General features: G+C 39.2%; 1 protein-coding gene across 2 annotated transcripts in view; it reads left to right on the forward strand.

The window, feature by feature from the left end:
• The window catches only part of map7d1a (MAP7 domain containing 1a), a 37,205-nt gene that overhangs the window by 9,095 nt on the left and 14,617 nt on the right, over nucleotides 1–13,493 (forward strand). For both annotated transcript variants that reach the window (XM_079240613.1, XM_079240614.1), the window contains exons 2-6: nucleotides 3,493–3,693; nucleotides 6,602–6,670; nucleotides 9,900–10,063; nucleotides 10,364–10,475; nucleotides 13,308–13,430. In XM_079240613.1, the coding sequence (XP_079096739.1) occupies nucleotides 3,493–3,693; nucleotides 6,602–6,670; nucleotides 9,900–10,063; nucleotides 10,364–10,475; nucleotides 13,308–13,430 (669 nt within the window). The remainder of the gene's footprint in view (nucleotides 1–3,492; nucleotides 3,694–6,601; nucleotides 6,671–9,899; nucleotides 10,064–10,363; nucleotides 10,476–13,307; nucleotides 13,431–13,493) is intronic.

Genomic DNA, 13,493 nt, shown 5'->3' on the forward strand with positions numbered 1-13,493 from the left:
CAGAAGGGTGGACTAATGGGTTTTGACTGTAGTCTTCTTATGGTGCAGTCACTTTAGGAAGCTTGAAAATAAATATGGCTATGAAGCACTTACTAAAGAAACAAAAAAAAAAAAGCCTCTCCTGAACACATTAATTGATATTTTTGGGTTTTTCATAAATTAGTGCATCACATTAGAATAATTAATGTAATGTTTTGCTTTTTTTAATGTAATGTTTTGCTTTGGTCAGTCCAGTTGGTATTTCAATCTGAGCAGCTGCAGCTCAGATTTCATAGATTACTGTGTTAGTTTAATGACGTGATTTTGTCAGTGCATTCAGCTCTGTGCAAATATTACTTAACCATTCCCCTCAAAGCACTGCACGGTTCTTGTTTGATGTAAAGGGTCACCGCTTGGACAGTTTTCCAAATGCATGATTACTCATTACACTGTCTGCAAAGGGGATGAAAATCACGGAATTAAAGGGATAAGGCAACTAACACATTAGCAGATTTTAGCGAAATTGGTCTGGAAGTTTTTTGCAAATTTATATTGTTTTTTTTATGTCACGAAATCTATCCAAACGGATTGTGTTCCTGGGGTTGACTTAAATTGTTATGTGCTTTGTTCATTACAACATACACACAGATGTTAAAAATAGAATTAATGAGTGACGGCTATGTTTATTCTATTTTATTATTCTTATTTTGTGTGAGTTAGTGAATTTTTTTTATACCGTACTTTATCTTAACTAGTTTTTTTTGGTTTTTAACGTGAGCTGCTGGACAACCAAATTTCCCTTTTGTGGATAAATAAAGGATTTTTTTTTCATCTGTCTTAAGTGTAAATGGTTTGTGTCTCTATAATAATGAATCTCATGAATGCAGTGTTTCCCTACAAGTTTTTGGCACATTGAAGTGTCATCTCCCCAAATAAAATAGTTGGGGAACGACTGGAAAGAATAATATATTGAGCCTTCAATGTGAAATGTAAAAAAAAAAATCCTATTAGCCATAATTTCTTGATTCAGAGGCACAATGTAAGATGTTTGTAACACCTGCTACATGTTTGAGTCTGTAAAAAAAAGCTGTTTTTTTTTTTTGGTCCGACCAGCGTATAACCAGTGTGTAAATCTGTGTGCTGGAAGCGTAAATCTGTCTGCTGTAGTTAATTGATGTGGGACTAGGATCTTCAAATCTCACTTTACAGTCTTGGTGGGTTGAAGACAAAAAAAACAAACAAACATGAGTTAATGTCCTCATGGACATTAACTTTGATTCAAAATGGATGTCCATTTACATGTCCAAAACAGATCAAATAATTACTAGCTACCAAGATAATTTTTAAAAAAAAAATTATTTTTTTTATAACTGTTATTCCATTCAACTCAGTCATTCTCCCAATTATCTGGCTGCCCAAATAGTCACTGCGCTCCATCAATCAGCCCTTGTTTCGGTCCCTTGCTACGCTGCAGCACTCCTCTCCCTCAGCTCTCATCCCCTTTTCCCCCCCAGAGAGCTTCAGATTTCATTGGTATTCATTGTCAGTGCCACCTACATACCAGAGAGTATGTTACCTTCTCATTCTCCATCATTGACAGTTTAGATCACAGTAATTGTCTGACTGCTCACCTCTTTGTGGCTCCAGTTCCCAGATGTATAGTAAAGCATGCGCAGAATGTAAGGAAACACAATGCAAGTCTGTCACAGGTGTACTTGCTGCTACCACACTTTGTCCCCCAGATGTCATATATGTCCTGAGGGATCTGTTAAGACCATAAATTTCCAGATTAAAACTGGATGGATTATCACCTGACAGCGCTCAGTGGTGAAATGCATGGGGTTCTGTGTCACATACCTGTTTAGCTACAGGCTTTTACAGGTGTGTGTGTGGTTTTTTATTTTGAACTCATGAAAACTTTAATTGCAAAGTCTGAAAATTGGTTTTCCATGTTTCATATATTCTTCTTGTAGAAGTATCATTTAATTACCGGCTCCTGCTCTCAGCTTTCCTTTTTCCCCCTCACAGAGTTGCATTTCATCACAAACTTACACTGAACGGATTCCAGTTTTCATCTTCTACTCTCAGTTCATCTCACTACCATCCCCCTGCTTCCTCTCTATTCTTGCTGTCATTGCAGTGTTTTGGCTGCTGTCCCGTTGCCATGCAAAGGCCACAACAATGGCCCCTCTCTGTCACAGCACATCGCTGCCTGGGGAATGCTTATTTAATCGTGGCATGCTTTGACAATGGCAACACAACGTCTTGTCTCACAGCTGAAATCTTTCATGGAGTTTATCTGCCCATCGGGCTCTGTCTGGCTTGGGGTCATCAGTAACCGACTCCATTTCCCAGACAGATGACTTGGCCTTTCCATACGTGTAAAGCTGAGCTCAGATCATTTTTGCCACAGGGCACATTAGCCTAAATGCTACTGATCACTTGTAATTGCCGTTGTGATGATGGTCCATATTTTCAGCTGTCACGCAGACTTTATCTACCGTTTTGTTCCCAGGGTTTGATAATAAGTTTTGCTCACAAATAGGCAGATGTTCTACTTCATACTTAAGTAAAAAACTAATTGAATTGTCTTCTGAAAGTCGCACCATGTTGGCTCTGTAGCTCATTGGCTGTGCAGACTGTTGAACAACGTAGCATCTGCTGAGTAAATCTTCAGAGCGCTCTCAGTGTGGCAGCCCCCTACTGTCTGAGTTGTTTAAGCCAAGGTCTAAATAATTTAGAGCATGTTGCCCCAGTGTTTACCCTCAGAGACTATGCAGAAGAAAATGTGCCCTGACATGGTTCCACAGGGAGTGCAGGGATACAGTGCTGAGTGGACAAAGCCAAGTGTCCCTCCTATGAGGGCCATTGTTTGGCAGTCAAAGCCTGGACAAACTAATGTTTGAGTTCATCGTTGGCCCAAACAACCAGCCCAGCACCTTCTTTTATCAAAAAACTTTCTCTGGGAGTGACTGATAAGCCAAAACCAGCTGCTGTTGCATTGTTTGGCTTCTTCTGTGGTGGATGCTTAAAGTCTTTCTTCTTAAGCAGTTCAATTCACCTCAACAGAATAATCAGTCCCAAAAGGTAATTACTGCATTATGTTCCACTGGGGACTGAGGTGTCTGTCGATAAACTGGCTGCAGACAGTAAAAATGTTAATGAATAGTAATAAGAAGAGGCTTGTACTGCTGAGGAATATTGTGTTCTGCTGTGGAAAATTTTAAAATCTGCTTGAGATTGTTGCTTTTGTGGGGGTTTTTTTGTTTTTTTTTTTTGTTTTAATGCTTTGTTCAAGTTTGTTCAAGGAGTTATTAGATTAAAATCAAGAAGTTTCTCCTCACAGCCTCTAACTCCACCCCCACTGTAGGTGGTTTGTGTCACCTACACTGTTGCTCATGGGCTCAGCTGCGAATGGAATGAAGAGAAACGAGTTGAGTTCTGCTACACATCTTACTTCTGTCTACTTTGTTGGCTCACCTGTTTTGATTTTGTGTCTTTCTCTTTGGCCAGCTCCCTGCTCTCTTCTGAAAACAACTTCTCTGAGGCCTGACCCAGAGGGGGAAAGCAGTCCCTTAAAGACAGAAAACACCCAGAAGATGGACTCTCCACTTAAGAAAGACACACACCAACGACTGACTACCCCTACAAAACCTGACGTCATCTCTCGATCACCTGGCTCTCCGGGATCACCAGTCCCCAGGTCAAAAAGAGGTAAACAAAATTTAAAGGCTTACTTTTTTGAGTAAAGCCAAACTTATAATGGAAGCTGAATTTGACATGACTGGAAGCAGGATTCTGATAATGGTGCTGTTTCATCTTTACTTTGACGCTGCCTCGAGAGTAGACGTAACTTCAGCAGCTTAATGGTGACCTCATGCTTTCAGATGCCAGACAGAATCCAATAAAGTGGCTGCCGCTTATTCTGAGGTGGTAGAAAAAAAACCTGGGATATGAGGCGCTATGTGAGAACGTTGCAGCTTTGCACTTAGATATGTCAAGTTAAATCAAGTTAGTAAAGACAATTTCTCTGTATAATATGAACAAATGAGCTTTGTTAAGTGGATAGCTAATGCTGATCACTGCCATGTGCTGCTCCCTAATGAGGGGTGGGCATGGGCAATCTGAATAAGAATCCCATTTCACTGAGTGATGCCAAGAAGGCATTTAATTTGACCTGGCAGCGGCACCATAGTTGTTTCCATAATGCCAGCAATTGAACTCTTTGTAGTTGCTGGATAACAGCACATGCAAACTCTTAGGAACATGTTAAAGGGTTTTGGAGTGTAAGCCTCTTTACGCTCTCCTCTTCATTCTGATTATCTATTAATCCATTCATTGCAGAGCCTTCATTTCCTTCGGCTTCTAAGAGTTGGTGCGTGTTGCTCCTAAAAGCTGTACGGGTTTTGCTGAACTGGGTGGCTGCACATGGCGTTGTGAATGTTAGTTACATCCAGATTTCTTGTTTTTTTTTTTTTTTTAACTAGTTGGACCTAATTTAAAGAGCTCTGTAACAGAGTCTTTATTCTTCAGAAGTGGCCCAGTCTTCCTCTCAGGTTCCTTTTGTTTTTTAACTAGGTCTGTAAAGCTCATTACTTGTGAAGGTTTACACTGTGCTCCATTCAACAAAGATTAAAGCACTTTGTGACCCTTTTTAATTAGTGAAGTGATGAGGCTTGTAGTTCAACTGGGAGCTGCTGGCTGGCTTTTATTTTATACCATATCAACCCATGATGGCACAGATTTACATTAACTGTTATATTCTCCATGACTCATTTTAAAAATCAAATTTTGAGGCAACAAATAACCAAGTTGCTATTTGGAGCAGAGCATGTGTTCACAGTCTGGAGGCCATTTTCTGCACCCAGCTGTATTCTTGAAGCCGGTGCATTTTGTTTTGTGCGTGTAATGTTATGATTAACATGGTGGTGAACTGCGAACAGCAGCACGTAACACTGACCAAAACCGTGCACATGATCTTTCCATCATCCTATAAATAACAAAGTGGGTCAGGGGTTGTTGTTAGAAGAGGAGGCATTACAGATTGTTTTCATCTCTAAGATTCATGCCTCGCCCCATTAGATGTGGCTGAAGGATGAATTTGTATGTCTCTGTTGAACATCTGGACGGTGAAGGCTCAAGAAAGGGAAAGATCAAGACTGCATCATTTTCACTCACTGAGTGCGGGTTATTTTAAGTAGTGCATCTTAAAGTTCACTGAATAATTTCTGAAATATTACACGGAAGTTGTCTTGATTGCAAAATTCCGATTTAACTTATTTATGGATCCACAGATATAAATTCAAGATTAGGATAGAAGATTTTTTTGTCTACCTTGGGAGGTATTTGGCTCAGTTTCAGGGGAACTGCTGCACTACAAGACTATATATATATATACATATATATATATATATATATATATATATATGTATATATATATATATATATATATATACATATATATATATATATATATATATATATATATATATATATATATATATATATATATATATATATATATATATATATATATATATATATATATATATATATATATATATATATATATCTATATTATATATATATATATATATATATATATCTATATTATATATATATATATATATATATATATATATATATATCTATATTATATATATATATATATATATATATAATATATCTATATTATATATATATATATCTATATTATATCTCATATAATAATGTAGTTTTAAATTCTTGAAATGGGCTGGCAGGTCGACGACTCGTGTTGCTTTTCTCCTCTGATGTCATAACAGCGTGCTTCTACTGAGGTAGACAGAAGGAATGTTGTGTTTGAGCATACATCAGAAATGCCACAGAGACCAGATATACTGTATGCAAGCATCTACTCTGCAGGCACGAAAGATTCAACTCAAACATACGCCCACATCAAGGTGGCAAATATTTAATGTGCCTGCATCATGCTGCAGCTTTTTTAAGAATAGATTGGCTTACTGGTACAATTTTCTTCATACCTTTGTTGTTTTTCTTTCATTTAGGAAAAAAAATCCTCCATTACCTTTAGGTTGAACACCATTGCATGAATATAGTCACTTTCCTGCCATTGTCTTGTGACATGCATCTCATTGTAGAGACAATTAGAACTCTAAAGCCTTTGCTGTTTTGATTTAAGAAGCAGTGAAGTACACATTTACTCATTTTTGTTTGCCAAAGGACGGCTGCATCATTACCACAAAGATGAGATGTACCAACACAAGCATTCCTCAGATCAGTCCTCAGTTGAGGCATGTTGGAAATGCAATGGCTATTTCTTAAACAAGAATGATTTGGCCTATGCTGCTTGCATGTCATTCCACCGTTTACTCAATAATAGATCTACATAACACAAGACATAAGCAAACAGTGATTGCAGCTAACGTGCAAAAAGATCTTTATGTGAAAGTATGTGATATTTTATTTTAAATAAATGATTTAAGTTATGTCTCAGATGGAGGTGCTCAGAAAGGGCTTTGAGTCTGAAACTGTTATTTAGTAAATTGGATGATTTTTAAAATTTACCTGACATTTATATGGCTTCTTCGTCCTCTTTCTCCCATTTTTATTTTTATCTCAGACATCATGAAGTCAGAGGACAGACAGAAGCTTGCAAAGGAACGCCGAGAGGAGAAGGCCAAATATCTTGGTAAGTATAAACAAGGAGTGGGAAGAACAGCACTTTACACAGGAAGAGAGCTCCTCCTGGTGTTGGGGTGGGAAATGTCGAAAGCAGTTTACCCTTTTAGCCTCTGGATTGACATCAGACTGCAATCAGCATGCATGTGTTTCACAGACCCTTGATAAGAATAAAAAAGATAATTTGGGCTTAGTTAAGTGACTGAACAACCTTCTGTCTGCATGCAAGCTGAAGCATAGAGCGTCGTCACAACTCTGCTCAAGCTTTAGTTGGACTCATCCTCGCTTTAGCTCACTGGGCACTAAGATAAATGTGCGCACAGTTTGAGTTAAGCATATTTTAGTGTATAAAAATTGGCAATAAAAGTTTTAATGACTTAAATATTGTTCCATGCAACATCACTGAGCCATAAAAGCACACAAGTCTTCAACAGATTCATCACAACTGTTAGTAATGCAGTTTGATGAAGTGGCACGACTCTACTTTCTGTTATGCCAAGTTTTGTTGAACCACGGCCGTCACCTTATCACCGGCTCCATGCTGGTTATGCACTGCTTTGCATGACTGACAGCTGCTTCTGTCTTTTCTCACCCTTTCCTCCTGCAGAAGAGCTCAGCAAGGTGCAAGGTAAGCCACTCACCTGTGTCTATGTGGTGGTGGTGACGACCCCTTTTTCATCAGTTTCAGTTATTTTTGGGTGCATCTGCTTAATGGAGCTCAGTAGTATTAACTAGAGCTGGGTAACACACCAAAAACTAAAAAGTAACTCTTTAAAAACAATTTCCAATCAGAATTAGTCTTCTTAGAAGGTAAAGGAGGATAAATAATTTCCACAACGTTTAATAAGATCACTCATTATCCAACTAAATATAATAAATACACAAACCACTGTTTGGTGATACTGCCCAGCTCTAACGCAGTTTCATTCATTTTTAATCTTCATGATGTTCCTTTCTTTTTGGAAAACTTGTTTTTTTTTTTTTTTTTTCCACAATAAATTCAACTAACCAAAGCCTTTTCTTTCCGCATATCATCAGTGTCTTTAAAACAATCATATGAATCACAAACTGATCATTTCCTCTTCATTCACTATACGTGTGAATGTACATAATATTTGTTCTTTTAAAAGTCCTTTATTTAGTTCGAAATAAATGGAAAAAAACCACAAAAAAAAAACATGCTGCAGGGCGCAGTCACAGTGGCTAACTTTTCCACACAGGAGGTTGCAGCAGCCTGCCCCTAGTTTGAACTTTCTTCGTCCTTCTGTTCCAAATTCAGCCACCAAAGTATTCGGATTTTATGTTCAGTGATAACATGTTTAAACCAGATGCCACAAAAACGCTGATTACCGTCCTTCTGGAGAAATTGAAGGTTTTTAGACTTATTTAGCTTGGCTGTGAAGTTATATCTAAAAGTGTACATTATGCCAAATGGAAAAATGTGTGTTGACAGAGGTGAGTTGTGTATTTTTCCTTCTTTCATAGGGAAAGCAATACTTATGCAGGAATAATGACGCATCCTTAGATGCTGGGTTTTCTCTTTTTAACTAGTCTCATCGTACTTGCAGTAATGCCGTTTCTGTTGCCATCTAATCTGAGCGTTCACATGTGGTAAGATGTGTTTGACACAATTGATGCCGTGGATCAGTCTAATTGGGAGATCACTGGAGCATGCCAGATGGTATGGGTCTTATCCAATACAATGTCAGACTGGGATGAAAGAAGACTTCCAGCCAAAGCCTGTGTTTACATTATCAGCTTAAAAAGAGATCTTAGTTGATCTACACAAACTGCGGTATTCTAGGAGCAGACGTACAAGTAGAACATTTCTATTTATTAACTGTTATTAGATCAGTTATGTTGAAATGGCATCTCAACAGAAACTCCTCTGCCTTGCCTGTTTTTACTGGGAACATATAAATACTTCATGCACCAGAGTCCTTTGGCAATGACTTTTTAATGACCTTAGTATAGTAGGTCTGTAGGCAACATGTCAGCAATGATCACCGTCAGGACTGAGACGGGAAGCATTTTTAACCTCCAATAGCTTATGATGATCAGATTTAAACATTTGTTTACAATTAAAAGCCCTAAATTAAATGCATAAAGAAATAATTATAAAGGAGAGCTATCAGCAGTGCTTGCAGTTTAACCATGAAGATTACAGACGATTTCCATCTTATGTTTTTTAACAACCAGCATCTGTTTTCTGGAAGGCCAAAACTACATGCTGCTGGTGAAGACGTTAAATTCAAAGGTTCAGAATAAAAGAAATAATTTTCTTGATTTGCTTGTTAAATTAAAGAAGACACTTTGTTAAAATAAATTAGGAATGTAAAGCTTTTTCTTCCAGATAGGAGAAAAAGCAACATGGCTGTGGAAAACTATAGTCTGTCTCAGCGAGCCGTACAAATTGCAATATTTGTGGGCTGCTGTCTCCCTCTGGCCTTTTTCTCAGCACAGTTGGTAAATTATGAAGAAGTTTCCACTGCAGTTTAGGGAGAATACCTTTCCCTTAAGGTTTGTACCACTGGAAGGAAAAGCTGCGGCATCTCAAACTGAAGCGATCAAGCCACAATGAACTGACAGACGCACTGCAGCACTCCTCCTTTTCACTGCGAGGTGCTGGCAAGCAGGACCTTGGTATAACTCAGCTTTTTTTTTTTATTCCATTCTCACATGAAAGCCAAACTCTGTGCCTCCCAATAAATTCTAACCCAGCCGGTCTCCAGCATCTCTGCAGTTCAGTTCTCCGTAACAGCAATCTGAAAACCACGACCAGTTGCTTTCGCTTCTGTTTAAAAGAAATATGATTTGTGTATTTTGAAAGGCAGCTTCAAAAGTCTTGTTAAAACCCTTTTTTCAGTAGCACAGGGACAAAGAAAGGATTTCCATGTCAAAGCGTGGTTTGTTGAAACTTGATTCGATTAGTTTAACATAAAAATGTCACCTCAGAATCACTTTGATTCACTGTGTTCGACATACAAAGATCATAGTAGAATCACATTTGGGGTATTTTCTTCAGGCTTCAAAAAGGAAGCCTGAAATTCACAAACATATCAAATAATGACTTTAAGTGGTGGTGGCTTCAATATCATGTCACAATCATTAAAAAATCAAGCAAAATCCAATGCTGAGGGAATCCGAACGCTGCTGCATTCTGACAAGAGAAAGAAGAAACGGCACCAGTGCTTACTTGTAATCTTTCTCTCCTAACCATGTATTTTTTCTGATCATAGCTGCCAAGAAGAACCAGTGGCTGGAGAAGGAGGAGAAAGCGCGGCAGCTGAGGGAGCAGCAGCTGGAGGAACGTCGCCGGAAGCTCGAAGAGCAGCGGATCAAGGCCGAACAACGGCGGGCGGCCTTGGAGGAGAGACAGAAGCAGAAACTGGAGAAGAACAAAGTATGTTTGAATCAGAACTTGTTCAGATTAATTTGAAATGTTCAGGCTTCAGCAGTTTTGTAAAAGCAAAGACAATGTTGACGCGTTGACACGGTTCACCCTGATGGAAAAGCCAAGACCCTTTTTCATTGGAATGGTATGTGAACTAGGTCAGCTGCAGATGGAGGGATTTAGAGTTTTACTTAGGCACACTTGAGCCAGACACAATGCCTGAATTTACACTGGGCTACAGAACGATGACTTCTTTCATCAAAGTATGAAATATTAAAGACTGTTATCACTTTGTGTATCCTTCCCCAGGAGCGCTACGAGGCAGCGATCCACAGATCCACAAAGAAGACATGGGCAGAAATCCGCCAGCAGAGATGGTCCTTGGCGGGCACGCTAAACCAGAACTCCAGTCAGAAAGAGGGTGAGTACACGGGTCACATCGGAACAACCATCATTAGAAATTCACACTCGGTGAGAGTGTTTTATGAGATTGTTTATTTAACATGTACAACTCACAGTCACTTTTATTATTTCTCTTTTCTGACATGAAATTCCCTGTTCTGTTGGTCCTCTGGGTTAGACCAAACATTAATAGTCTTTAGTTGCTGTTGTTCTATAAGTCCCTCACATGTTGTGTAGCCTGTCAAAATTCTTGAAATGTTCCTTGTAGTTGTTTAAAAAGTGATTTTTAAAAATAAAGTAAATCATGTCCAGTCATGCAAACTGGAAAAAAACAAAACAAAACAAAACAAAAAAAATTTCAAGAAAAAAGCAATGACAACAAAGAGCAGTGCAGCTTAAGCCACGCATCATAACTTAATTCAAAAATAATTTTCAACTCTAACAGCACATTACTTCCTCTGATACCCACCAGGCTGCCTGGTTGTTTACCTCTTGAACATAGCTTTAGGTTTATTAGCCTTTAATCGTGATGGGACAGTATTGATCACATGGAGTGAAAATGTATTTTGCATTCTGTTGCTTTCCTTGCAGCAGGTGCAGAAAGTGCCGTTCCATCGACCAGCAACAAAATCAAATTGGTCGTTTGTTAATCCTCCTATAAATAAATGAACTTCCTAATAGCCTAACAGAAAATTAAATCAGAGACTGAAATGGATGCAGCTGCTTGGTAAAATGGAAATGATGTTTTAGAGCACAGTACAGGGTGATGGATGTTCCCGCCTCATGTGCAATCCCCCTCAAGTTAAAGCTGTAAATATGAAGCGTCCAGAACTCCATCTTACACCGTGTAATCACCTCCTCCATACGCCAGGGGAATCGTTGACAGCTAAATCGATCTTTCCTTTCTTACTCCCCCAGCTGCTTGCTGCCTGTCCAATGATGAAGGTAAATACGTGCAGACAGGCGGCAGTGATCGGGGTTTTATGTCGGAAGCGTTCCACTGTACCTCTCCTGACCTCTGTCAACGTGTATCCTGACTTTGTGGACTCTAAGGAAGGCTTTCATGCACAGCCTCCTTTCATGCTGAATGTCCATGAATGCAAGGTTATTGAAATCATGCCAATTTGACAAGGCATATATTCAGTTGACTTGAGTATGTTTACAGGATATAAACTGGGATAGATGCTAGTACAGAACATGGAGTGTTAAGAGCTGGTATTTCCTAATGTGGCTGTTTATATCAAGCTCGTTCCTTTTTCCTGTGAACCCATTCCCATCACCAGTTTGCTTGCAAAGGCTGATTTTTAGAGCTGATATTGGAGGTATGCCTTATTCATTTCATGTGTTTGGTAGACTGTTTGCATTAAATACACAAAGTCAACACCAGATTTTTGTAAATTTGGGCGAGTGATCTTTTTCTTCAGATGATGAATATATGTAACTGTAAGGAGGTTAGCTGATGGTCAGCACATAGGGACAGACTTCGAAGGGGTTTCTTATTGCACATGCCTCCACAAAGAGTGGGTAACTTAGCCCGAAGGCATCATACGATGTCTCAGACGTTTCCCCTCCTCTTCCTCTCAACCATGTGACCTTTGTGAACATCTGTGTGGCCCTCTCTTGGCTTTTTAGGCAGATGCTCTCTTTCAACGGTCAACCTACCCAAACACGTGGACTCTGTTATAAACAAGCGACTATCCAAGTCCTCCGCCACACTCTGGAACTCCCCCAGCAGAAGTAAGGAAACATCTGGAATGCCCCGGTCCTCTTTAAATGTGTCAATCATTCAGCCACTGCCAACACCTCCCAGCCCGTCCATCATTATCCTTTTTTTCAGTTTTATCTTTCCCCCTGTCTGGTTTCAGTCCCTCTCCTGTGCTTGATGGTTGACAGCTGACCCATTTCCATCTGTTTGAAACACAAGATTTTGTTTTATTTTTTCATTTTAAGTTGGGGTTTCATTGGACATGCTCTGCATGCTTATTGTTGCTCATATGGGAGTGTTTCGGCTGTCCTTTGATTTTCTTTCGGTTGGTTTATTTTCTGGTAATAGCCATTTCATTCCTGGTGTCTTTTTCACTGTCAAACTGGTCCTTTGGGTTTTTTTCTGTTGCAGTAACTTTGTGTTAAATATGCAATTATCAACTGCATTTAAAAGTGGCACACCAAATCAGCTATGCGTTTTTTAATCATCAAACTTTATTTATATTTCAGGCAATGCATTTTCTCTGTAAAGGTGCATATGTTAACCAGGTCATGGTGTACTCCTGCACCGGAGGTGCATCTTTGAGTTAAAAAAAAAAGTAACATTAGTCAGCCATTTTAAGCAGAGATGATGCATTCTGAGAACTCCCCGGAGCAGAGACTCTCCCTCTGTCTGTCTGGTTAACTACAGCTTTCTGCTTCAGCAGCTGCACAATATGAGCACCGACTCATGACATCTTTTTTTCATCCAGCAGCAAACAGAAAGGCGTCTCTCCTCCAAAAACTGATGATGTGTCTCAAATCTTCCAACTCAACTCCTGCCTGTGGCTATAAATAAGTCCGGACAAGCATTTTAATTAGCTGCTACACGATAGTGGCTATCAATTAAGGCCAAGGTTGAAGCGGACACATCATCTGCCTTTTCTCCTTCTCTCCATTCATAAATCTTAGACATTAAAAATGTCTTCTTGTTATTTTGTGTCTTATCATTCTCTCACATGTCGCATTGGGGAACAATACTTCTGGTTTAACCAAACATTTTCAGATGATATAGATGAAGCAGAACTCTGCTTTGGGATGTTCATTGAAAGATGTGTGAAGCTAGAAAAAAACCCAAAACCCTGTAATGTCTTTTGCCTACCTGCAGCCCGCAGCCTTGCTCTGAGTCCATGGGAGAGCAGTATAGTGGACCGGCTGATGACACCCACGCTGTCTTTTCTCGCCCGAAGCCGCAGTGCTGCCAGCGTCCTCAGCAATGGCAAAGATGGCCGTAAGTTACAAGCAAATGATTTTAACATCTTAGTGTACATTAGCAGTGTGGTTATGTACTGGT

The sequence above is a fragment of the Telmatherina bonti genome (assembly GCF_933228915.1).
Source record: "Telmatherina bonti genome assembly, chromosome: 5".
Classification (NCBI taxonomy): Eukaryota; Metazoa; Chordata; class Actinopteri; order Atheriniformes; family Telmatherinidae; genus Telmatherina; species Telmatherina bonti.